The sequence below is a fragment of the Artemia franciscana genome, chromosome 7, assembly GCF_032884065.1.
Source record: "Artemia franciscana chromosome 7, ASM3288406v1, whole genome shotgun sequence".
Classification (NCBI taxonomy): domain Eukaryota; kingdom Metazoa; phylum Arthropoda; class Branchiopoda; order Anostraca; family Artemiidae; genus Artemia; species Artemia franciscana.
Window position 1 is genome coordinate 9,916,720 of NC_088869.1, and position 27,909 is coordinate 9,944,628.

The window sequence follows — 27,909 nt, forward strand, 5'->3', positions numbered from 1 at the left end:
TTTTGGCAGTTTTTCTGTGGTGCGATCACTGTTTCATGTCATTTGTTGGCTTCAACAGGTTAAATTGTTTTGAATGAAATGTATCGCAAAGGAAGAAAAAAAATACCTTTATTGCTTTTTAACATTAGAGAAGCTCTTGAATTTTTTCTTAGCGTTAAAGCGAGGTCGCCTGTTGGTCCCCATCTGTAAAGGTAGCTAGAGTTTACTGGAGTGGCCTAAGGCCAATTCACAGTAAATTTTACTAGTACCGTAGTTTTACTAGTGCTAATTTGAACCAGTCAAAATTCTTCGGTCAAGGGTTTTTTCCGGGGTAATCGTATGGAGCCAGTGATACTAAAAGATTAAGAGAGGGCTCATTTGATTGAAAATCAGAAGTTCTAGTGCCGTTTTTAAGTCACTTAAATGTTTGATTCCAGCTAGTCCCCATCACACGCCCCTATTCTCACCCCTAAAACCTCTCAATCAAGATTTTGAGATTGCTATTTTGTTCTACATAGTCGAAAGATCTAATAACTATGTCTTTGAGGACGCCTTAACTACCCACAGCCCCCGGGGGAATGGCTGCAGGCTACGAACTTTGCTCATTGTTTACGTATAGTTTTGGTTATTAGGAAGCATACATGTATTTTGGCGGGGGGGACGGAGGATGGTCTTTCCATAGAGGTATTTTCTGTGGGGGAAGGAAATATTCCGTGAAGGGGATATGGATTTCCGGGCATTATTTAAAAAACAATAAGAAATTAATTCTAAAAAACAAGTTTTTTTTAACTGAAAATAAGGGGTAACCTTAAAAGTTAAAGCGAACAGAAATTTTTACATATTTGGGGGTTACCTCCTCCTCAATATCTCTCTCTTTATGCTAATTTTTTAGAACTTTTAAAAAAGCGTAATATTTGAATTAAATGGTCCTTTTTTCCAGGAGTCGTTCTTAAATAATTGGGACTAAAAGTCAAACTTTAGCGTAAACAGCGAGGCATTGAGGAGGTGGCGACCCCTCATATACTTAACAATTTTTGTTCGCTTGAGTTTTAATGTTGCCCCTTACTTTCAACCGGTTATTTGGTTCCTTCAGTGGTTGGGTCTTAAATGGTTCCTTTATGAAAATTAACAAAAATTTAAATTAAAATTTAAGATTTTACCAATTTTATGAGTCCCTCGAACATAGTTGTACATTCTGTTGTATGTGTTGTATGGTTCTACTGACAAACTGAACGAATCTGGTCACCTTAGAAAATAACGTTTTTCGCCAAAGTTTGGTTTCCCACCAATGAGTTTCAGACCACTAAAAAAAAGTAACGTTAAAGTGTACTGTATTTTGGTCAGTAATTTATTACTGTGGAAGTTACCTAACTCAGCAATATACTTTAGGAATCTCTAAAATACGTGTATTTTTAGATGCGTACCCAAAGGGTCTCCGTCATTATCCCCCTCCCAATAGGTTTCAAATAGTGCTTTTGAACGTGACTCAGTAATTGTGATTGGCTACTGAATGGTAAAATTACAGAAATTGCAATAAGGTTATTGAATGTGGGGTATTCAGACATGCAGCATCGATTATTGTTCACTAAAATCAGTAAAATTGAAAAGTACGTTTAAAACTTTTCTTTTTAGATACAGGTATTATCAGAACGTGTGTACATTTGGGTATAGTTCTGCTTGGTGGAACTGGTCGAGATGGGAAAGGGAAATTGATTGGATGGCTCTCCAGGTAATTCCTTTTTCTTCTATTTTATTTTTGTCAGGCACATACATAAGCACTTAGTTTGGGTAGTGGGTGGGGTGAGGGACAAAATTATGATTTTCGGTAGTACACGAATGAATTGTTCATTTCAAGATGCTACTTACAAGACCAAATGGCTTAATTGGCATTCACATAAAATAAAAATAAAGATTCAATGTCACACGGCAAATAGCCACGTAAAATTCTGTTATACTGCACACTCTTTAGTCTAATATTCGGGTAAAATTCTTTGTACTTCTGTATTGTACCGACTACTTCCAAGAAGTATTGTTAGGTTAATCCCAATGAAACCTACCAAAATATGATGAAAATATAATACTTTAGTAATAAAATCATGGGAAGCAGGTCGCCTAGAACGCATTATATTTAATACCTAACCTAATCAACTTTATATACTAAATATTTAATTAAAATATACTTGTATATTAGTTTATCTTACTCAGTCTAAGCTAAATAATTCTGAGTACAAAGAGAGAGACCGGTTTTAAATAGATCAAGATCAATAGTGTGGTCGGTATAATACGTAAGTGCCAAATACTTTAACCAAGAAAGATTTAGGTGTTTACAATGAAGGTACCCTACAAAAAAATCTAGATAAATCCGAAATGTCTGTGGCAATTGTCCCGAAGTCCCCTCCTCCTCTCTCTTTGTCCAAGTCCTCCCTAAGTCCTTTTGCCAAATACTTTGTCCGCAAAAGAGGTAGTAGGTGTTTACAATGATGGTACCCTACAAAAAAATCTAGGAAAATCCGAAGTATCCGTGGCAATTGTCCCTAAGTCCCTTCCTCCTTTCTCTTTGTCCTTAAGTCCTTTTGCCAAGTTCTCCCTAAGTCCTTTTGCCAAATACTTTAACCACAAAAGATTTAGTAGGAGTTTACAATGATGGTACCAAACAAACAAATCTAAAAAAATCCGAAGTATGCGTGGCAATTGTCCCTAAGTCCCTTCCTCCTTTCTCTTTGTCCTTAAGTCTTTTTGTCAAGTCCTCTCTAAGTGCTTTTGCCAAATACTTTAACCACAAAAGATATAGTAGGTGTTTACAATGATGGTACCTTGCAAAAAATCTAGAAAATCCGTGGCAGTGGTCCCTAAATCCCTTCCTCCTCTCCCTTTGCATGCCTACTTGTCTCTGATACCAAAGTTAATCACATAAATTTTTTGTTTCTAAAGTACTGATTCTTCTGCTTTAGGTACCTTTTATTTATCACTGTGCTTGTTTATGAACTAAATTTTGAACTTGTTTATGAACTTGTTTATTTATCATTTATGAACTAAATCTTAGATCTTATATTAGTTGAGATATTTCAGTGATTGTTGCTAACATCATCTCTAACGCGGCCTTTCTACTTTAACTTTTCAGCAAACTAAATGCTACCATGGAATGTTGTAGTTTGAGGTGGAGCCAATATTAGAAATAATGCAGAGCTAATATAAAATCTATATAAAATGCAATGTTTTTTTGATCCATAGTAGTAAATGAAAACGGACTTCAAAACCTGACCGCAAAAATGGACACATCATGAGACTACTTCACAAACCTAGATCACTAAAATGAATATTCATACTATATATAGATATTCATATTATACATAATTATATATAAATTATTTGTAATCATTGAAGCAATGATTAAAAATTAAACACATAACAATAAGTTTAACCATACGGTGTGAAATGAAAAAAAGAAGAGGTCAGTTTTGAGAGAGAGAGAGATCGGTATATTTAAAAAGTATCGTAGCATAGCTAAATTCAGTTTTTTTTTTTTTTTTTTACAAAATTATACATTTAAACAAAAATCACACACTGCAACTCAGCATTGAAAATTGATGTGAAGAAAGGCACAAATGAGTTGGCGTAACGATTAGTTCGTACTTTAGGGGGTAGAAGTCTATTTTGTAACCGAGTTTGGCTATTGGGAGGGGCTGGTTCGGGTAGTAGTGATCAGTGGCTCTTATTGGCTTGGGCGGATTTTCCAAATTGCTGAATAAGGTGTTCAAGCCGGACTTTAAGTGGAGATAAATTTAATTTAGCGAGGGCTTGATCATAGGGTATGTTGCGGTTTCGGAGTATAATCCTTGTTGCTCTTTAAAGTGTCAGTTGTTTTTTTGGTTGTTCCAGATATTTTACAAAAATTAAGTGATTAAAATAAATAACGGTATCAAGATGAAAGTAGCTATCTTTATCGTCGAAAAAATTCGTTTTTTGAAAATTTCAATAAAAAATTGAATAATGATCTGAATAGATATTAAAATAATGATTAAATATGGATAAAGTATAGATATGGTTATGAGACAAGGAATCCTTGCCTACTTTTAAAGCTTATTTTTAAAGAAGCTGCCTGACTCATCCCGTTCCTTTTCTTTTGTCTGTCAACTTTTTTTTCTGCCATTTATATTTCCTGACAGTGAATAGTTTTTTTTGTTTCACTTTAAACTGTTTTATTACCTATTTCCTCTTCAGATTTATACTTTTGTACTTTTGGTTCGTAAATTATCAACATCTTTAGGTAAACTTATATCAAAATATGTATCTCTTTTTTTCTACCATTTTTTTTCTACCTTTTTTTCTACTATTTATACTTCCTGACAGTGAATTGTTTTCTTTTTTTGTTTCACTTTAAACTGTTTTATTACCTGTTTCCTCTTCAGAAATTATACTTTTGTAATTTTGGCTCGTAAATTATCAACATCTTTAGGTAAACTTATATCAAAAGATGCATCTCTTTTTTTCGGAGTATTTCCATGTCATAAAATGTCAAAGGGCTGATCTACCATTCAAAATGTCAAAGGGCTTATTCATGTACAGAAAAGCCATAAATTGTCTGGTAAAGATAACACTACCAGTAAACCATTACCTACCAAGTTTTCCGAATTTCTTTTTCAAATTTTGAAAGAAAATAAAATGGGGATTTAGCTTTCGAATCGAAGGACATTCAGTGCTCCTATAGATTTTGAATGAAGAAGAGCAGCAACTGCGATTGACAATGACCTCAGTGACTCGCCAAATTTCCAAAGGCTATTTTTCCTTCTTCAGCTTCTAAGAAGACCCGGCGTGATATAAGGATTCAAGGGAGTACATCTTTTTAGACCTTTAAGTGCAAATTACCTTGGCTCTGGGTGTCCACCCTAAGCACTCTAGAGGGGTCAACGTTCAGATCAGAGGAATCGCGCCGAGGAGAATTAGTTGAACCTATACGAGGTTCCTCTTTCCGAACAGGAGAAATCTCGTAATACCCCCTAAAGACCCGGGTTTTTGTTTACCTACGATTAATCGTCAGATCTCACAATTTGAATTAAATCGCTCTTATTCACTTGAACAAATTAGCGGTAAAATACAATCTGCCAATGTAATTTGTCGTTGCCATTGCCAAAATAGGCCAAAAATTTAGAAACGAAAACATCATTAAACAATAAAAAAAACTAGACCTGGAACATTAATCGATGATAGGAGTTCTAGAAGACTAGAAAAAAAAAAGTCAAAGTATGATAGAAAACTCGTACTATTGTCAAAAAAATATGAAGTCTCTGCTAACCAAGATCTGAGACGGGTTAATTTATGCCGACCCAATGCAAAGGCATTCGTGTCTGAAGTAGGGGTGTTTCTATATAAAAAGAAAATTAGACCTGGAACATTCATCAATGATAGGAGTTCTAGGAGACTAGAAAAAGTCAAAGCATGATAGAAAACTCGTACTATTGTCAAAAAAATTACATGAAGTCTCTGCTAACAAAGATCTGAGGTGGGTTAATTTATCCCGACCCGATTCATAGTTATTCGTGTCTGAAGTAGGGATGTTTCTAAATAAAAAAAAATTAGACCTGAACATTCATCGATGATAGGAGTTCTAGGAGACTAGAAAAAAAGTCAAAGTATGATAGAAAACTCGTACTATTGTTAAAAAAATTACATTAAGTCTCTGCTAACCAAGATCTGAGGCGGGTTAACTTATCCCGACCCAATTCAAGGGCATTCTTGCTTATATTTTTGCTTATATTTGAGTCTGGTGGAAACGCTGTAGTTATTTTTTCCCCAGGCACCATCGACCTTCAGAACGGCTCTGTTAAATGAATAACATGAATGGATTTCCCCGATTTGTAGCAACAGCTATTGAGGCCCTACAAACTGATATTGCACCGGACCTCAAAAGATCTAGCGCCGCCACTGTCTCCAACTCCTCATACCTCATATTTGTAATGATACATTTTTTGGCAGTAGTACATCCTCACAAGTAATGCTTTTGGTGTGCTACCGATTGATTTTATTTGTGGTGTTAGAAAACAAAAATGCTACTACGACAACCACTACAACCAGCTTCTACTCTAGAATTTGAGTGTCACACTGGCTTTCTCGAAATAAAAAAACATTGGGTGATGTTTCTCTATCTCAAGTTTTGCCATTTCTCTTCATTAGGTCTTCTTTTCATTTCTTTTCGTTTCACGTCTTTTGCTATGTGATTCACATGCACTCTAGTGTCTATTCAACTTTCACCCCAAAGAATGTTCATGCTTTTTAGTCGTCTGTGCTCTATGATTGAGCATTGAAACCAGTATTGAAATAAATGATTAAGTTTTTATGATTTTTGTTACCCCAAAATTATATATTATGTTTGTTGCTCATTGTTGAATTTATTTCCCCCTCAAACATCTCGTCTGTCTAATTTCTTTGCATCTCTTTATGTTTTTAACATAAATACCCATGTCTCTCCCCCCCCCCCGTTAAGATATTTTTCAGTTCCTATGTTTTTTGATTTGGGGTATATAATCCGGTTGCAGCGGTAGTTCGCAACCTAGTAAGAGACGACCAAGTCTAACGCTAAGAAATGTAGTAGCCCATAAATCCCGAAAATAGTGTCCGATACGCTGTAAAGGATAGGGGCAATTCAGTTTGGGGTATATAATCTACTGTAAAGGATAGGGGCAATTCAGTTTGGGGTATATAATCTACTGTACAGGATAGGGGCAATTTGATTTCTAATTGTGCAAGCTGATAATCATTTTGCTTAAGTTGGTGGTCTTTGAAGCTCAATTCTACCTGTACGATTTTTTGTTCATAAAATCAAATTATATGCCATAAAATGAGGTGGGGGTACAGGATTTACAATCAAAGTGCATAATAATTTACGAACCAAAATTACAAAAGTATAATTTGTGAAGAGGAAACAGGTAATAAAATGAAAAAAAAAGAACTCACTGTCAGGAAGTATAAATGGTAGAAAAGAGGAGGACAGAACAGTAATGGAAGAGTTACCTACAAGAAGAAAAAGAACCGGGAACAGTCTTACCCTGCAAAGAAGTTAAATATTATAATTTCTTCATAACTGAAAGAAAAGGTTTTGAAATTTATTATGCTAGGACCTGTTATGTTAGGCCTTTTGATACTCATAAATAAGAGCGCGCTTATATTATTCTCCTTTTCTTTCCAAGACCTTTTATTATATTAAATTTGAAATTTGTTTGATTTGTTTCTAGTAGCTGTTTCGTACGGTTTACTTCAATCACTGTAGCCCTTAAAACATAGTTCAGGAAACTGATTAATAGACAATCTTTTAAGAAACAAATAGATAGATAGATAGATATTTATTGTAACAAAAGCCACTTATGGCAAAAAACAACAAATAATACCACATGATACTAACTCAAATAATAGGGTTTATAATAATGACTATGAAAAAGATGACAATTGCAAAAAGAAAACAAAAACAAAAAGGCACATAATGCCATAAAACTCACATAATTACACAAAATGTTACACACATGATCAATATATTTTAAATGTTTTAAAGCTACATGAATCATGGTTACAGAACAAAATATATATATTTTGAATCACTTCATAACTTGCTGAACTAGGGAGCTCAGAAATACCGAAAACGGGTAGCTTTTTTTGGAAGCCTAATTTGTATCCCGGAGAGTGTTTTTGGCCAATTATACTTCATATTTACTGGGGTGAAATAATTTGACTTATCAGTCGAAATGACAAAAATTTTATATATTGATGATCTCCAAGAGCATTGAGATTTTCACTATCTTCCCTTTCAATGTATGTTCTAGGGTATAAACTTGCCTTTGGCTTTTATTGGACAAGAAGCAATTTTCAAAAGAGTTTTCAATAATTTGGGACTTAGCGATGCTGAACTAGAAGAATTCTTTGTCGGACCTGCCTTTCTTCCTTGGTGAGTTGTTTTTTGTCATATTTGCTGTATTTAGGGGAGCTGGAAGGGCTGGTAACCAAATATGAGAATTTTGACCGTTATCCGGTATCTGGAACATTATTCGGAAAAGCCTCTTTATATGATAAGCTATCCGGAAGAGCTCTTGAAATACTTTCTCCGTATAATTGTCTTGTTAATTTTTTTCTATAGTTAATATTTTTCGTGTTTGTATGTTTCGTATTTTTGTGTGTATACTTTTTAACTTTTTTACACACCAAATTTTAATGCTTATGTGCAGTGTTTTTGTGAGTTATAAATAAATTGTTATTTTTATTATATAGGATCAATTGTAAATGATAATGGCCATGCCCTGTACTGCGCTGTCAAAACTGCAGCTACCATGCCTAACATTATCGGTGTTTCAGCAAATAGATCAAGTAATATCGCCCACATGGTTTTAATTTGATGTATGATAAGATTCGGCTAGATTGAATCCAAGGGCACAAGCTGGATTTACCGCTCGAAGTGGCTTTTGAAGCTTTCAAACTACAGGATAACCCAGTTAAATGGTGTTATTCCCCAAAACCCCAAAGATAAACCAGTATCGCTCTTGCACCCTCAAAGGAGTGGTCAGAGGCTGTAGACCCGAAGAAAGAAAAAGAGAGTTTAGTGTATTAACCCCCTAAGAGATATTTAAAGGTTTCCATTTATCAAACAGTTCGTGGTAACGAACTGTAGTAAGAAGCGACCCGGCTCAATAGTAACCAAAACTCTAAAAAATAGAATTTTGATACCTACATCTAAAGAATCGCATTTTAAAATAAATATAAATATATAAGTTTCATCAAGTTTAGTCTTACCCATCAAAAGTTACCAGCCTGAGAAAATTTGCGTTATTTTAGAAAATAGGGGAAAACGCCCCCTAGAAGTCATAGAATCTTAAAGAATATCACACCATCAGATTCAGCGTATCAGAGAACCCTGCTGTAGAAGTTTCAAGCTCTTATCTTCAAAAATGTGGAATTTTGTATTTTTTGCCAGAAGGCAGATCACGGATGCGTGTTTATTTTTTTTTGTTTTTTTTTTCAGGGGTGATCGTATCGACCCAGTTGTCCTAGAATGTTGCAAGAGGGCTCATTCTAACGGAAATGAAAAGTTCTAGTGCCCTTTTTAAGTGACCAAAAAAATTGGAGGGCACCTAGGCCCTCTCCCACGCTAATTATTTTACCAAAGTCAACGGATCAAAATTCTGAGATAGCCATTTTATTCAGCGTAGTCGAAAAACCTTCTAACTATGTCTTTGGGGACGATTTACTCCCCCACAGTCCCCGTGGGAGGGGCAACAAGTTACAAACTTTGACCAGTGCTTACATATAGTAATGGTCATTGGGAAGTGTACAGGCGTTTTCAGGAGGATTTTTTTGGTTGGGGGTAGGGGTTGAGAAGAGGGGGATATGCTGGGGGAACTTTCCATCGATAATTTGTCATGGGGGAAGAAAATCCCCATGAAGGGAGCGCAGGATTTACTAGCATTATTTAAAAAAAAATGAAAAAATAAATATGAAAACGTTATTTCAGCTGGAAGTAAGGAACAGCATTAAAACTTAAAACAAACAGAAATTATTACCCATTTGAGGGGCTCACCTCCTCCTAATACCTCGCTCTTTACGCTAAAGTATTTTTAGTAATTTCAACTATTTATTCTACGGCTTTTGTGATTCCGGGGTCATTCTTAATGAATTGGGACAAAATTTAAGCTTTAGTGTAAAGAGCGAGGATCTGACAAGGGGGCGAAACCCCTCATATATGTAATAAAAATATGAGAATACAAAAGTTCTTTACGTAAGCTAATTTATAAGTTACGTAAATCTTTTACTAATAAAAATATTCGTAAAAAATTAAAAGTTCTAGTTGCCTTTTTAATTAACCAAAAAATCGGAGGGCAACTAGGCTTCCTCACCCGTTCTTTTTTGTCAAAATCATTGTATCAAAATTATGAGAAAGCCATTTAGCCAAAAAAAAAAAAAAAAAAAAAAAAAATGCAAATTTCGTTTTACTTATTCCTCTGCGGAGAGCCAAAATCAAAACATGCTTTGATTCAAAAACGTTCAGAAATTAAATAAAAAAAACAATTTTTTTTTAACTGAAAGTAAGGAGCGACATTAAAACTTAAAACGAACAGAAATTACTTCGTATATGAAAGAGGCTGCTTCCTCATCAACGCCCCGCTCTTTACGCTAAAGTTTGACTCTTTCTCTCAATTCTTCTTTTTAAAACAGTAAAAAACTTTAGCGTAAAGAGCGGGGCGTTGATGAGGAAGCAGCCTCTTTCATATACGAAGTAATTTCTGTTCGTTTTAAGTTTTAATGTCGCTCCTTACTTTCAGTTAAAAAAAAACTTGTTTTTTTTTTATTTAATCTCATATAGGACGGGAAAGAAGGTTTCCTATAGTCCATATATCTTATCGTTTTGTCGATGTGGGTCAGGTACTAATTGCAGGTAAAACAAAAATTGTGCTATTGCCTAGCGTGAAAGTTCCACCTTTTTTGTCTTCTTGATGAGGAACAAGTGGAGTGGAACCAGTCTCACTTGTGGAGTCCTAGAGGAGTAGTTGGAGACTGCTGACTGGATAAAGAAAAAATAATCACACGCTGAACATCTAACAAATTTTAAAATTTCGTATAAACAAGGGCGTATCCAGGATTTTGTTCGGAAAGGAGGGGAAGAAATCTTTGTAAAACGCATAAAAATTTGTATGTGCATTTTTTTTTACTTTTTACGAGTCTGAAGAAAGTTCGGGGAAGTGGTTCAAACCCGGTGCATCCCTTCTCCTGGATACGGCCTCCCAATAAACTGCTTAGCCCATCCGTCCGCCAACCTGGATCTGATCCTAACTATAAGATTGAATTTCATTAATGCTAATTCCCTGCGTGAAAGTCCCTGGTTTTCTGCTCTCATAGTATGCACCCATTTCAAGAGATTATGATAGGTTAAGCAAATGATTCTTTTCTCCTTGTACCATCGTGCTTCTCATTTAATTCGTTTATCTGTTAGCTTTCTTTCTCTTTATAAAGACAGTCACTATTTGAGATTCTCTACCTCCTCCCTTCTTATAAAAGATAAAATCACATTTGAATCAGTAGTGAAAGTGACAAAATTTACAGATATGAATGAATTACAGATTGTACAAAAAAAAAAGAAAAAAATAGAGGCCAAGCGAATGCGGTGTTGTCAAATGTTGCTAAATAATGTTAAATATGTTAAATAATGACAAGGGCTAATTTTATTGTGAGTGCTATTGCGTTCAACGAGTCTAGTATTAAAAATTTACTTTTTTGCTGTCGGTTCTTTTCTGTTCTTTTTTTTTTAAAGTGTGTAATAAAAGCAATGAAATGACCCGAATGGGAAGAGAGGTCGACTGAATGCGGTGTTTTCAAATATTTACTGATCATGGATTAAAGAACTAGCCTATAATAATCAATGGTGTAATTTCGTAATTTCGTCCCATAGAAAATTATACCCCTGATAAAAATCATAGCTAGTCAGAACCTGTTGAACCTTCTAGAATTTGTCTTGACTTATATGTTACTTTTACGCTCTAATTTTTAAAGACAAACGCCTCATGAACAACTTTCCTACCCAAATGCAATGGAAATTTCTACCCACTATGGGAAAGTGTATGAGATTGTAACTACAAATAGCTAAAATATGGCTCAAATGGCAAAAAACTGCATTATAGTTGATAATTTGAGTTTTATTATGGCTTAATTGAATTATGGCTCTAGTGACCCAAGACTGAATTATGGCTCTGTGGCAAATAACTGAATTAACTCAGGAGAGTGGCTCTAAAAGTAAACACAGGACGCAAAATTAGACACACAAAAGGGGCTCAGACATGAAATAAATCCTTTCTCTGCTAATAATTTCAACATAAGAACAAAAAAACGGTTTATTAGTTCTCCTTCTTTGCTATTGCTTATTTGTGTTATTATTTACGACCAAATTCCGTATTAGCTTAAGCTGCGCCAAATTAACCCAGTTCATTATTTATTTAAAGATCATAAAAGAAAAAAAAACGAAGAGTTTAAAATATAATCTTTCAAAGCAATTTTAAAGTGATTTTTTGAACGAGAGGTGTGTCACGTCATCATCAGGCTTGTTGAAGTATTTTAATTTAATTCGGTAATATAAATTATTATTCAGTTTTTTAATTTGAACTCGTGATTACTGATGATTATATGGCGCTTGTTTCTTTCAAGTTATATATTAGAAAATTAATATGAAAGTCTGAACTTCCATAGCTTATGTAAGTTTAATCACCATTTTGTTATGTAGGTAGTCAGGGGGTAAGCGAAATTCTCAGAGATCCTCCTAAAAAAAAAATTTTCGGAAAAAACTTTAAATATCTGTCTAAAACGAATATTACTTGTAGACTTGTGCTTGAACAGGTAACAGCTATTTATCAAAATCTCGCTTTCCAAAGAAGCGAATGTCTACCTTCGTATGAATGGTAAGCGTACAGAATATTTGCCCATAGGAAGACCTGTTTTTTGGTAGGCAGTGACAAACCCGGCTGCGAAATCTAAATCTTATCAGAATTTAGCTTTATAATTTTCCACAGAGATTAAACCTAATCAAGTAGCTTACCTTATGAATTGAATATGTTTTTCTTTGTTAACGAAATATTGGAAGGGTGAATTCATGTCAATATTTTTTACAGGGACCAAATAAGAAATATTCATGGCTGAGTCGGTCCTTTTCAGACACTGGACATAGAAGACAAATTTAAAAAAAAAACAAAATCCTAGTTTCTGGATATTTATTGTCTTTATTTATTGTTTTGCTCCACTTTTACACCCAGTTTTAATGGTTTTATTTTCTGCCCAATGTATGTGGTGTTAATTTATCGCTTAGACATTGTTATTGTCTGGGTCAATGGAGGAACATCATTAATTTTTAACTGTAAACTTAGCAAATGAGTATACAATATGTTATTTAATTTATCTTGTTGACATTGTCACTATCTGGTCAATGAAGGAGCATCATCAACTTTTAACTGTAAACTTAGCAATTGAGTATACATTGTGGTGTTTAATTTGTCTTGTTGACATTGTCACTATATGGGCTAATGAAGGAGTATCACCAACTTTTAACTCGTAAACTTGACAATTGAGTATACATTGTGGTGTTTAATTTGTCTTGTTGACATTGTCACTACCTGATTAAACTTTAACTGTAAACTTGCCAATTGAGTATACATTGTGATGTTAATTTGTCTTGTTGACATTGTCACTATCCGGGTCAATGAAAGAGTATAGCTAACCTTTAACTTTAAATTTTACAGTTGAGTATAAATTGTGCTCTTTAATTTTTGTTTTTGACGTTGTTACTGTCTGGATCAATGAAAAAGGATCACTGAACTTTAATTGTAAACCTCACAATTGAGTACACATTGTGGTGTTAATTTGTCTTCTTGGCATTGTCACTATCTGGGTCAATGAAAGAGCATAACTAACCATTAACTGTGAACTTTTCCACACAAATAAACCATATCTTTGACATTTCTAAGAGAATAGGAGAACTATCATCTCGCTTGGAAGACTAGAGTAAGACAATATCAGATTTTCCGCTTAACCGCCTTCAATTCACACTAAAATAGATATACAGGCCTTTGTGATAGGTCATGCTTTGGATTCTACATTTTTCGTTCGTTTTTCATGATTGTCATTTTATGGTGCAGTTGACACTTTTTCGTATCTTCATTTTCAGTTTATTATAAATATCTACTTTTACTTTTCATGTTCATTATTGCTACCTATTGAAAGAGGGTAAAAATAAATTACCATTATTGCCCTGACCAAGTTGCTTTCCCGACGTCCTATATCAGTCTTGATCTCTTTAACAAAACATTGAAACCATTAATTCATATTGACATTTCTTCCAGGGGACGAATGGGAAATATTCGAGGCTGGGGTGGTCCTCTCTCAGATTCCTGGCATATAAGAACGGTTAAACTTCAGCACAAAATCTTGAATCGAATGAGAAGTTTTGGAATGAAGCCTGTATTGCCTGCGTTTGCTGGATTTGTTCCTAGGAATATTTCGAGGTAAGTTAGGTCTATTGCAGGATAATTCAAAGAGGCTGTTTAGTGCTGAATATTTGATTTTGGCAAATTTTGTTCCAAATTGTTGTTAATGTTGCTAAAAGCTTCATAATCGAGTGGCATATCGTATCCTTTCCAGCTTTCAGTGGTTTGTTCGATTTTTAAAGACATTGAGAGGGAAAAAGGGGATATGGAGAATAATTTAGAAGGACCAAGTAGAAAAAAAGTATGTCTTGACGAGAGGGGGGGTGATTGATTAATCATCACACCCCCTTCTGATTGATTAATCAGAAGTCATGATAGCGACGCATTGATTTCTAACTAAGCACATGGAAAGGGTCATGTGCTAGTGAAAGGGCCTCAAAAGAAACATGAGAATAAATTGCAAATAAGTTAGTCAAAAGCTGAAAGTCAACTTAACTCTCAAACAGGATATTCTCGCAAAAGGAAAAATACACCAAGAGCCATCAAACAAAAAAGAATAGAAATTCCAAAGGTTATGACAGGGTAATAACAGCTATTTCTAATAGCCTTCTTTGCTTTTCTTTGTGCAAGAGCCCAGTGGAGGAAGGGACCTCCAGACTCAACCCCTGAAATTACAGGTCTTACAATTTTTATATTATAATTGGTAGATATGCAGATAAGCTTGCACACGAATTATACTTTAATGAGCGATCGTAGAGAGCACATTCTGAAAAATTTAGCAGTCGTGTTCATTTTTTTTCGGCATCTGGTCAATTTTTTTTTGGCATCAGGCTAATTTTAAAAGAAAAGTTAGTAAAAGTTGTACTTGTTCTATGGGATAAACACTTTGATTTTGTCCTGTAATTTTTCTTCTGGTTCACCGAATCCAGCTTATTTCTAAAAAGTGGTAAAGGTCCAATCTGTGTTATTTTTATGGAAAGTGTAGACCTCAGGCCAGATTGATGAATATGATATTACATTTTGGGGAGCTACATAAAATTATTCTCTACATTATGAAACTTGTCATACTGACAATTTCGTTGTCCGGCGTACAAGTAAACTTAGGCCCCGTTTCCCGGAAACTAGAGCCAACTGGAAGCTAATTTTCAAGTAAAATTGGTAAAAGCTGCGTCAAACAGTTCGTGGTAACGAACTGTAGTGGCTCAATAGTAACCAAAACACTAAAAAACAGAATTTTGATACCAAGTTTATACTGTTTTAAAAAGTAGAGTTGAGATTAAGAGTCAAACTTTAGCGCAAAGAGCGAGGCGTTGAAGAGGGAACAGCCCCTTTCATATACGGGGTAATTTCTGTTCATTTTAAGTTTAAATGTCGCTCTTTACTTTCAGTAAAAAAAAACTTTTTTTTTATTTAATTCAAACTAGATTGAATATTGACCTGTTTCAGACAGCTCTCACAAATATTGAGTAAGATGCAATTTGTACCAGGACAAGTAGGTACTAAGTTTCTAAAAACTTAGAAGTACTTGTTGAATTTTTGATAAAATCTTTCCCTACAACGTTTATACTGTGCAGGTTTTTTCTTTGATGTCATATCTTCTTTAGGCACTTGTTATTTGACGCGCATTGTTCTTTCGTAACAACCTTGCAAATTACGAAGAAAAAGTGAAGAAAGAAAACAAGAAGAGAAAGAAACACAAATTTTAAGATGCAATACCGTAGAGAAAGGGGGGGGGGTCATAAGTAATTCCCCACTAATAACAGATTTCTATTGTTTTCAACAGTTTTTTTTTCAAGGATTTGATATTTTTGTCTAATGTTAACGTCCTGTAATGTTTATTGAGATCTTTGTTTAAAGTCATTTTCCTTTACCGAATAACGGTAAAGTTTACCAATAAAGTTTTAAGGTTTAAATTTTAAGGTTAGGTAAAGGTTAGGTAAGGTAAGGTTAGGTAATTTTAAGGTTTACCAATAAGGTTTACTAAATAAAATTTTTGCTTTACAGATTCAGTGGTTCAAGTCTTTTTTATGTTTAGTATTTCTATGGCAATTGAGATGGAATTATTTAGTCTATGAATAAGTTCACATGGCTAATTCACCGCACATATTATTTATGATTTCTAACTCATTTAGTTTAAAACAATAGAAAACAGTCTATGCCTTTGAGCTCAGTTCTGACTGAAGTAAAATTTTGCCTCGGAAGCCGAACTTGTGATACATGGTGAAGAAAAATTCTAGAACTCTTGAAGAGAAAATGAAGAAGTCTTGAAGAAAAAAATGAGGAAAAAGTCATTATTCGTTTTACTTTGTTTTGGATCAGAGTTGAAAAATTCATCTTGACAATCGGCAACACTTCATTGAAAATAAATTAAAGCTTTCTGTTTAAAGGATATACTCTTAAATACAGAGTACTTGTGTGATAGCTCTGTCCAGTCCTTTGGCAGGTAGATCCCTAGCTTCGACTTTGATTCAATTTCTTTATACAGGAACTATTTAAGAAAAAGTGGCAATGTTATACTCGATTCTGCAGCAAAAGTTCTACGAAGTATTCCGAGTCAAAGACCATACGGTCTGTGAAACGGATAATAAGTGGTTAGACACCAAGTTAAACACCGTGATCGAGGTTTGATGTAAGCCCTATGGCGCAGAAGACACACTTAATGTAAGTAAGATGAAAAATGAAACTATCTCAACCCTCTAAGTTTTCTGAAAGAGATACGTACGGGAAAATGTAGCCCCCCTTCTGAAATCGAATTCACGGAAGTGGCGTGCCGCAACAAAACTATTCAACGGAACTGAAGCACGAATCAGCAGTCCAGACAGGAGTTTAATCAAAGTCTCAGAAGTTATTTTTTTTACTTACATTTGTACGACTCATCCAGCTGTCAGGGACGAATAGATGGGTAGCATTTTTAACAGCTGTAGTGTAGAAGAATTTGTTGAAGTATCGGAAATGACAGCCTTCCGTGATTTCTAGCAGTTAGGACAGCTACGAAAACGTAAAGACTGTGCCTCATATCTAGGTGAGCTGTCGATGTTACTGGAATAGTACTGGTTTAGCCTATCGTATTAGTATTGACCTATTTTTTCTTCAAAATTCTGATAAGCTGTCTTTTGATTTGTTTCCTTGTTTCCCTGGAAATTGAGGAGTATAAAAAAACCTAAATGAAATTGCAAACGAAAAACGAAAGTTTTTCAACAAACGAAACAAAGTATTTGTGTAAAATAGGATTAATAACATAACTGATATAAATTCTCAAGCAAAACGCGACAAAAAAATATCAAACACTATTTAAATTCTGGAAAAACGGGAAAAGATTGTGCCTAAAAAGAAAATTTTTAGACGTATGATAAAAATTTTCCCTCTTAATCCTAGTTAATTCAAACGCCTCTTTAATTTCAAATCTCAAGACTCAATTTCAATTCAATTCAAATTCATTTTATTTAAAACACATGCGACGGACAGAGCCGATTATTAGTTTTTATTGTCATACACACACAAAAACTCGTCGACAAGTCAAAATTAACTTTCACAAAATTATAATATATACAATTAACAATAATAATTGTCACGTTCACACGGAAATAAGTCGACAAGTATGCACAAAATTATAATATATACAATTAACAACAATAATCCGGATTAAAAAGTCGACCCAGCATTAAACAACTTAACAAACGAGGGCACAAAACTAATCTCATAACGAGCATGTGACACAGTCACAGGTTGAAGTTTCGGTACAGGCTCTGCAACGGATTTTGCAACGCAACTAATTGAGTGTTACTAGAACAAGTTTAAAAATCGAGCAAAAATTTATAATATTTTAAATAGCAAATTAATTGAAGATAAATCGGAGATTTTAAAATCTCGAAAAAGAACAGCAGGATAGAGAGCATGCGTGTGGGCAACTGCATTAAAAAGAGAACCTAAACTGTCACGATGATAGATACCACGAAGCCGTATTATTGAGTCAAATTCCTTTCTAATTTTCTCTTAAATAATTAAAATTAGTATTCACTTTGAATTTCGAGCTAAAACACAATAAGGTAATCTCTATAACATCAGAATTTCAGAAATCGGAAATGAAGTACGCTTGGTGCAAATTAGTTCTGTCCATTATTGTCATTGATCGGAAAATATTGACATTATTTAATACTGATAGAAAGGCCTCTGTCTTTAATCTTGCTAGAAAGATTAATCTTTAATTTAATCTAAATTTAATTTAAATTTAATCTTGTTAAAATTTTCAATAACCTAGCTTTAGAATTGCTCAATAAAATAATATCTAATTTTACGACGAACAGAAATTGGATTGGATTAGAAAAAGAATCAGAAGCAATTTTTATTCTAAGCCCCCGATAACACGATCTAAGAAATCTAACCGCAGAAAGGAGACTTTAAACTCTATTAGAGCTGAAAGAGCGAACGCATATGAAATATTGCTAAAGGCTCCTTTTATATCAATTAAAAGTGTATAAAGCGGGGAGCCAAAAAACCTTCACTCATTAATAATTGTATCAATTGTTGCATGGGCATGCTTACAGTCCATTCCTTTTTTGAAGCCTACTTGATTAAGGCCAAAATTCAAATGTTCGAAAAGACACTATTAAGTACTTTTTAGCAAAAGTTTAGGAGCGTTTAAATTCCGTGATGCCTTGTCTGATTTTTGAAGTACAGAGTTGAAAATACATAAGAGCAAATACTAAGTTTCTTCTACCAGGGTGTTGTTTAGAATAAAATGATTTTATTGTCTTTAACGTCTATATAATGAAAAAAGGTTCAGATGGCTAGGCCACGTTCTGCGGATGAAGGATGACAGATTGCCGAAGATTGTCCTATTTGGCAAACCGTCTGGGGCAACACGGAAAGCAGCTCGTCCTCGTCTGGGTTGGGAGGATATCATAAATAAAGATTTAAAGGAAATAGAAACTTCCTGGGAGTGTGTAAAGAGGGAGGTCTTGAATAGATTAGGTTGGAGGAGGAGCGTGCATAGCTGTGTTGGCCTCATGTGGCTTGGTGCTGCAGTGAGTTATTAGTAGTAGTAGTAGTCTATGATCAGTTAAAGTTCAAATTAAGTGTGTTTTTGTTCATTCCTAATTCAAAAAGGCTATTAGGGGCTGAATATTTGATTTTGGTAAATTTGGTACCAAATTTTTGTTGATGTTGCTAAATACTTCTTAATCGACTGCTATATTGTATCCTTTCCAACTCTTAGTGCCTTGTTCGATTTTTAAAAGTGGGAGGGAGAAATGGGGTAGGGAGAAGCATTTAGAAGGCTCAAATATTTAAAAAAAAGTTTATAAGTTCAAACGAAAAGAAGGCCGTCCCCAAATTAGGTAGGTCGAGGCTGCAAGGAAGGATCTAAAGGAAATTTGAACTTCTTGGAGGGATTAAAGTGGAAACCTTTGAATAGAGTGGGGTGGAGGAGGAGCTTGAGTTGGGTTTGCCTCTGCCAGTTTGGTGATGCACTGTGTTGTTAACAGCAGTATTTGTGTATGTTAAACGTTTGATAAAGTTTTTCTCCTTTTCTATTTTTTTTCTCCGTTGATAGAGACGTCCGAACGCAAAGCCAAATTTCTTTGCATTAAGGTCTTGTTTTAGAGTTTGAAAATACTTGTTTTTTGTTGTTGTTGTTTTTTTTACAGAATTTATCCTGACCACGAAGTGGCTAAAGCTGAAAGGTGGAATAATTTTGATGACAAATATTGCTGCCCTTCCTTGCTTCACCCAGAAGATCCACTTTTTGCGCAAATTGGAGAGAGGTTCATATCTGAGGTAGGCACTGGGAGCGGCCTGAACGTAATCTGATGAGTTAAACAATGCTTACTATAGAGTAGACCAACCAGAGCGAAGGTTTAAGGCAAAATTTTTTTAAATACAGAGGCTTGGAATGAACAGTTTTTCTATCTTAATGATGCCAAAGATTTAAGGTTTAAATCAAAGGTCTTGATACCAAAGATTTAAGGCAGCATTTTTTTAAAATACAGAGGCTTGGAATGAACAGTTTTTCTATCTTAATGATACCAAAGGTTTAAGGTTTAAATCAAAGGTTTTGATTCCAAGGTTTAAAGCAACATTTTTTTTTTTTAATACAGAGGCTTGGAATGAACAGTTTTTCTATCTTAATGATACCAAAGGTTTAAGGTTTTGATTCCAAGGTTTAAAGCAACATTTTTTTTTTTAATACAGAGGCTTGGAATGAACAGTTTTTCTATCTTAATAATGCCAAAGATTTAAGGTTTAAATCAAAGGTCTTGATACCAAAGATTTAAGGCAGCATTTTTTTAAATACAGAGGCTTGGAATGAACAGTTTTTCTATCTTAATAATGCCAAAGATTTATAGTTTAAATCATAGGTCTTGATACCAAAGATTTAAGGCAGCATTTTTTTAAAATACAGAGGCTTGGAATGAACAGTTTTTCTATCTTAATAATGCCAAAGATTTATAGTTTAAATCAAAGGTCTTGATACCAAAGATTTAAGGCAGCATTTTTTTAAAATACAGAGGCTTGGAATGAACAGTTTTTCTATCTTAATGATACCAAAGGTTTAAGGTTTAAATCAAAGGTTTTGATTCCAAGGTTTAAAGCAACATTTTTTTTTTTAATACAGAGGCTTGGAATGAACAGTTTTTCTATCTTAATAATGCCAAAGATTTAAGGTTTAAATCAAAGGTCTTGATACCAAAGATTTAAGGCAGCATTTTTTTAAAATACAGAGGCTTGGAATGAACAGTTTTTCTATCTTAATGATACCAAAGGTTTAAGGTTTAAATCAAAGGTTTTGATTCCAAGGTTTAAAGCAACATTTTTTTTTTTAATACAGAGGCTTGGAATGAATAGTTTTTCTATCTTAATGATACCAAAGGTTTAATGTTTAAATTAAAGGTTTTGATACCAAAGATTTAAGGCAGCTTTTTTTAAAATACAGAGGCTTGGAATGTACAGTTTTTTTTTTCTTAATGATAAATCAAGCAAAAGATACAAAGATATAGGGGAGGGAGTTACATGGTAGGATCTTTCCTCGAAGGAATTTGTCATGGGGGAAGAGAAATTCAATGAAGGGAGCGCAGGATTTTCTAGCATTATTTAAAAAAACAATGAAAAAATGAATATGAAAAAGTTTTTTCAGTTGAAAGTAAGGAGCAGCATTAAAACTTAAAACGAACAGAGATTATTACACATATGAGGGATTCTTCTAGATAATTAACATCAAATCATTAACATAAGATAATTAACGTTAAATCACTGAGTAACTCTTTCAAAAAGAGCAATCATTTTGAACGGAGATTGGAATCAGTTCTACCGGCTGTACCGTGAATACTATCATCTGCTAAAGTTAAAAGTGTATCGGAGAAGGACGACATCTTGTCACAATTAGTGAAAAATGCAGGTTGACAAAGACAACAGCAATTGGTAGGTTTTAGATTTTGACCTTATTTATGAGGTCATTAACATGCATTAAAAAGAGTATCAGCCCAATCACAGATCCTTGTGGAACACCAAACTCTATTTTAGACGGGTTGAAAAAAGGAGGATCAACCAAGATAACTCGGCCAGATGAATATGACAGAAACCAAGCAAAAGTACTCCCTCGTATCCCAATACGGGATAGTTTCCAAAGAAGCATCTTGTTTGTCATTGAATTAAATACTTTTCATGCATCGAGAAAAGAGCGGCAGGTACTACACCAGAGTCAAGAGATGTATGTAAATAATTCAAGAGATTCGTACATGCATGCTCAGTTGAATGCTATGCCCTCAAACTAAACTGGGAATCATGAAAAAAAAATTTAGAAGTAAGAAAATCAAGAAGTCGAGAAAGTATAGCTTTTTCAAAAATTTTACTAAACACTGATAAGGGAGATATAGGATGATAACTAGCAGGATCATTCTGTAAACCACCTTTGAAAAGTATAATAACACGAGCACGCTTTAAAGCACTTGGGAAGACATCATTTTCAAAAGACATATTGATAAGTATCTTAAGAGCAGAAACGATTACAGGAAAAACTAACTTGACAGCCTTAGTAGAAATACGGTTTGGGCCAGAGATGAAGATCCCTTCAAACCATTAACAATTCGGGCTATTTAAGCTTAATAGGTAGGCTCTAAAGCCATTAGTTTAAGAAAAGCAGGTACAAGATAAGACCTGAAATGATTTAGAGAAGAAGAAGGACTTACAGAAGAGGCTGTACTTTCCACGATTTTAGCAAAGTAAGAAGTAAGCGCGTCTTGCACTTTCAGCTCACCCTCCGCGATTTTGCCATCAATCAAAGCGCTTGAAGGGACAGAAGGGGGCTAAGAAACTGGCCAGAGGGGAAACTGATAACAGAATTGATTACGTGCCATGTTTTCCTAGTGTCTTTATCACACGCAGAGAATTAATTATAGTAAAATAACGATTTGGCCCTCAGGCAAAGCGAATTATAAACTCTTGTATAAGCTTCAAAAAGTTGAAGTCGATAGTCGTGCGAAGATCGCTTAGAGGACCTTTAAGCCTTCCAAAGTTGTTTTTTTTTACCAGCTTTTAAGGAGTCCAGTAGTCATCCAATGATTCAAAGGGGCTGTTTTCTTCGATCCCGGGTTCGACTGGGACGCATAACAAGTATCCAATATAATTTCTTTCAAAGAGTCATAAAAAGAATCAAAAAGAGAATCTACATCAGTTTTATTTTCAAAAATACCCCACGAATGACTTGCCAACCGCGATCTAATCATTAAATTTTAAGTGAGAAAAATCATACATGGAAAAAACAGGTAAAAGCAAGGCCAACTTTAGCCATCCTACTACGGTTCAAATACCCCGTCTTATACCCAGGGAGATGCAATAGAGATTCGATTTTCGTATCGAGGAAAGTCTCACAAAGACCAATAAAATCGGGTTGGCCACTAGTACTATGTGTTTTAACTCATCAAATGAAGAACTACGACCTTGAACATTTAGCTGAGGCACAAAAAAGCAGCCACCTTGTTTAGAAATTTCATCTAAATCTGAAATATACTTACTAGCAGCTGAAAAATGGGGATTTGATGTAAGTTTATTATACTGAACTATTGAATTATTTATTAAACTAAGAACATCATTTGGATCATTTTGAAACCGAAGTAGTTGCTTCACCCAAGGAGAGGACTTGACCGTAGCTAGAGTCTTGCAAATTCAAATTACCTTCAAACTAGGATTCATCACGTACCACCCACACCACCATCCCCCCAGCTTGGAATACCCTTATCTTTTAAGCAAACAAAACAGAAAAGAAAAAACAACGATAAGACAAACAATACAACGATAGAAGAACGTTAGCCAGTAATAAATAAAATTCTTTTGCTACCCAATCAAAGCTTAGGCCAAAAAATAAGACATATTTGTCTATCAAACAGTTCGTGGTAACGAACTGTAGTAAGGAGCGACCCGGCTCAATAGTAAACGAAACTCTAAAACACGGAATTTCGATACTAAAGATATATCAAAAGAATCAGATTTTTATGCTGATTTTAAATATATAAGTTTCATCAAATTTAGTCTTTGTCATCAAAAGTTACGAGCCTGAGAAAATTTGCCTTATTTTGGAAAATAGGGGGTAACACCCCCTAAAAGTCATAGGATCTTAACTAAAATTACACCATCGCATTCAGCGTATCAGAGAACCCTATACACAAAATTCCAAGGTCCAATCTACAAAAATGTGGAATGTCGTATTTTTTGCCAGAAGACAAATCGCGGGTGCGTGTTTATTTGTTTTTTTTTTTTTTTTTTTTTTTTTTTCCCAGGGGTCATCGTATCGACCAAGTGGTCCTAGAGTGTTGCAAGAGGGCTCATTCTAACGGAAACGAAAAGTTCTAGTGCCCTTTTTAAGTGACCAAAAAAATTGGAGGGCACCTAGGCCCCCTCCCACGCTCATTTTTTTCCCAGAGTCAACGGATCAAAATTTTGAGATAGCCATTTTGTTCCGCATAGTCGAAAACCATAATAACTATGTCTTTGGGGATGACTTACCCCCCACAGTCCCTGGGGGAGGGGCTGCAAGTTACAAACTTTGACCAATGTTTACATACAGTAATGGTTACTGGGAAGTGTACCGATGTTATCAGGGGGATTTTTTTGGTTTGGGTGTGTGGTTCAGGGGAGGGGGCTATATGGGAGGATCTTTCCTTGGAGGAGTATTTCATAGGGGAAGAGAAATTCAATTAAAAGGGCGCAGGACTTTCTAGCATTACTATAAAAAAAAACAATGAAAATATAAACATGAAAAATTTTTTTCAATTGAAAGTAAGGAGAAGTATTAAAACTTAAAACGAACAGAGATTATTACGCATATGAAGGGTTCTAAAAATACTTTAGCATAAAGAGCGAGGTATTTAGGAGGAGATAAATACTTCGCTCTTTATGCTAAAATTTTTTTAAATAATTTCAACTATTTATTCTACGGCCTTTCTGATTCAGGGGTCATTCTTAAAGAATTGGGATAAAACGTAACGTAAGTTACGTAAGTTATGTACGTTTGTTACGCAAGTTAATTCTTAAGTTACGTTTTTCTTTACTAATAAAAACGTTCGTTAAAAATTAAAAGATCTAGTTGCCTTTTTGAGTAACCGAAAAATTGGAAGGCAACTAGACCTCCTTCCCCACCCCTTATTTCTCAAAATCGTCTGATCAAAACTAAGAGAAAGCCATTTAGCCAAAAAAAGAATTAATATGCAAATTTCATTTTAGTAATTTATGTACGGAGAGCCAAAATCAGACATGCATTAATTCAAAAACTTTCAGAAATTAAATAAAAAAAACAAGTTTTTTTAAATGAAAGTAAGGAGCGACATTAAAACTTAAAACGAACAGAAATTACTCCGTATATGAAAGGGGCTTTTCCTCCTCGACACCCCGCTCCTTGCGCTAAAGTTTGATTCTTTCTCGCAACTCTACTTTTTAAAACAATAAAAAACTTTAGCGTAAGGAGCGGGGTGTCGAGGAGGAAAAGCCCCTTTCATATACGGAGTAATTTCTGTTCGTTTTAAGTTTTAATGTCGCTCCTTACTTTCATTTAAAAAAACTTGTTTTTTTTATTTAATTCAAAGAAAACTGGTGTATCTAAGGGTTTGTAGAGAAAAACAAAACATTGTGTGCAAGACATAGAGTAAGTCTTATAAAAATTTTTTTTACCAAAATGTGGTAAGGCAAATATGTCTTCCCAAAGATTAGGCATATTTGTCTATTTAGAAAAAAAAACTGCAGTAAGCGAAGCGTTTATAAAAAATCAGTAATAAAATAACAAACTATTATTGTGGATAAGGCATTAAGATCGTCTTACCAAAGGTAAGACATATTTATATATTTCAACAAAATAAAAATAAGCTAAAAATCTGTAAAAAAAGAAATGCATAACACTGAAGGTACCTAGAATCGTTATGAAGTTTCTTTGAGGTTTCAATTTCAAAGACATGGATAGGGGAATTACCTAGGTGGACTTAAAGTCATGGATCTCCACATGATTTTTTCAGGGAGGACAAGGACATGCGTGGTATGTTTTTCAACCAGGTGTAAATGAAGAAGATACGGTGGCCAGTGTCAGTGCTATCAGAAGGACGCTAATGATGACGAACATAAGTACTAGCCGAACAGTGCTTATGATTTTCCATTGGGGAATTAAAATTGTGTATAACTTGTCAAGGGGCCAAAGCAAATATTGGGCCCGGAGGCGAATATATGCCAATAATGTGCACCTAGCTGGGATAAGTTTTTGTGAAATAAGAAAAACAATGAATGCTAAAGGTTTAACTCGTCAGCATTTAGTCACGATATGCGCCTTTACAAATGCAATCCTCTCTGGCGAATTCATTGGAAGACTGAAGGGGATAATCATATCTTTAATTTATCTGCCATGACTCTTACTGGTTATCAGAAAACCCCTCAGCTCTTCTAAGAAAATTCCCTAAGGGAAATCCCAGTGCTAATAATAGTTTTCTTTGAAGTGACCGTTTAAATTCCAAGGTTCAGGTGCAACTGCGTAGACACAAGAATTAATGTTCCAAACAAGAACTGGGAAGGGGTAATGGTTTGGTTTGTACCAAAGCCTTCTAAGGGGGTTTGTGGTATTCAGTATAAGAGTATTTATGCCAGTTGTGATTATAAATGTAACTAATTTCCTATGATAGTTATATTTCTTTTATTTGGTGATGTTTGCTTGCATGTTTGGCTTTTCAGTGTGAAGTTAGTAAAATTAGCTTCTAAGAAATAATTTTTCTGTGCCCAATGATTTTTCGGCATTTTCACTGAATATGCGCTAAAATATCGGCAGTGTAAAGAGTGGAGTTGATTGACATCGCTTCTAAGAAGCACAAATAATGATGGAAGTACGTATCTATATCGGGATCAACTTTAACTTTTCAACTTCAACTTTTTCTTTATTCAACTCAAAAAATACACAAACAATATTATGCCCCAACGGAGAGCAGAGCTCGTAAGGCTGGGACAGTGCAAAAACATAAGAAAAAACATCAACATCTCATCGTAATAATGATTTCAAAATATAATACGGTAGAAGACACATAAAATAGAAAAAAAACTCATAAAAGATAAGTAAATATATAAATATCAGGCAGGAGGGGTGTGGGAGGCCGTCCCAGACACAGGGACACAAAAACAAACACACAAATAAGAAGATCAAATAATTTAAATTCCCATCATCAATGGTGAATAATCAAAATTTTAGCAAACAATCTTTAATATTTGCTTTTTTAAATTTAGCTGAGATTTTTGCTGAGATTTTTGGGATGGATCAAACAGAATTTTATCATTCAGCTTATGATTGTTAGCAATGAAGGGTATTTGGTATCTAATCAAAAACCTTGACCTTTCAGAGCTTACAAAAGGAATTTGATGCATCCTAGACCTCCGACAATCCGAACGAGGAAGTAAGATTAACAGAGATTTGTCATAGAAATAATTTTTAGAATTTTGGATTTGAAAATGCCATATGGAAGTATTTAATATTCGTATATCATTTAAATCCAACAAATTTGAGAAGAGGAATAATGTTTTAGTTTCCGAAACATTTTCAAGTTTTGAAGGTCGATGTAAGAAATTTCCAAGTATTCTTATTGCCCTATTTTGTAGTACCTGTAAGGGTTTTATATGCTTCCAAAATGTATTAAGATATACAACTGAGCAATAATTCAAATAAGAAGTAATTAGTGAGTTGTAAATTATTTTTAAAATGGTAAAAGGAAAAATATTCTTCACACGGTACATCGATTCAATATTTTGCGCAAGTTTTAATCTTAAGTACTCAATATGATTATGAAATGACATAAGGGGATCAAGAAAAACTCCTAAATAACGATATGATTGGACCCTACAAATTTTTTGATCACCAACCTGTAGCTCCTCACAAGAAATCTCTCGAGTGGAACGTTTTGAACGACCAAAAACCATAAAATTAGTTTTCTTAAAATTCGGTACTAGTTTATTAGAAACAAACCATCGATTAACTGAGGTAACACTTATAGTCAGATTTTCGATCAATGTCAATGAATCCCTAGCTTTAACTGTTATAGCTGTATCATCTGCAAATAGAACTGCATGGCTAATATTCTCATGCAAACCTCGGGGAAGATCATGAATATAGATCAAAAATAAAAGTGGACCTAATACTGAGCCTTGGGGGACACCAATATCAATAAGACTTTTTAAATTAGTCATTTTTCCACCGACATTTACTGTGATTTTGCGTCCGCATAGGTATGATTTTATAATTTGCAATCCTTTCCCTCTTATGCCGGAATTTATCATTTTGTCAAGAAGAATTTCATGATTTAAAGTGTCAAATGCTTTTTTTATATCATAGAAAACAGTAGCCATATGGAAATCATCATCTAAACAATCATTTATTTCCAATAAAAGAGCTGCAACTGCTTGTTCTGTCGAACGATTTGCCCTAAATCCAAATTGATATTTGGTAAAGAAATTTATTTTATCTTAATAGCTAGAAATCCTT

General features: G+C 34.3%; 1 protein-coding gene across 6 annotated transcripts in view; it reads left to right on the plus strand.

Moving 5' to 3' along the window:
- The window catches only part of LOC136028830 (alpha-N-acetylglucosaminidase-like), a 90,674-nt gene that overhangs the window by 15,251 nt on the left and 47,514 nt on the right, over positions 1-27,909 (plus strand). For all 6 annotated transcript variants that reach the window (XM_065706756.1, XM_065706757.1, XM_065706758.1 and 3 more), the window contains exons 4-7: positions 1,612-1,708; positions 7,791-7,912; positions 13,836-13,997; positions 19,565-19,694. In XM_065706756.1, the coding sequence (XP_065562828.1) occupies positions 1,612-1,708; positions 7,791-7,912; positions 13,836-13,997; positions 19,565-19,694 (511 nt within the window). The remainder of the gene's footprint in view (positions 1-1,611; positions 1,709-7,790; positions 7,913-13,835; positions 13,998-19,564; positions 19,695-27,909) is intronic.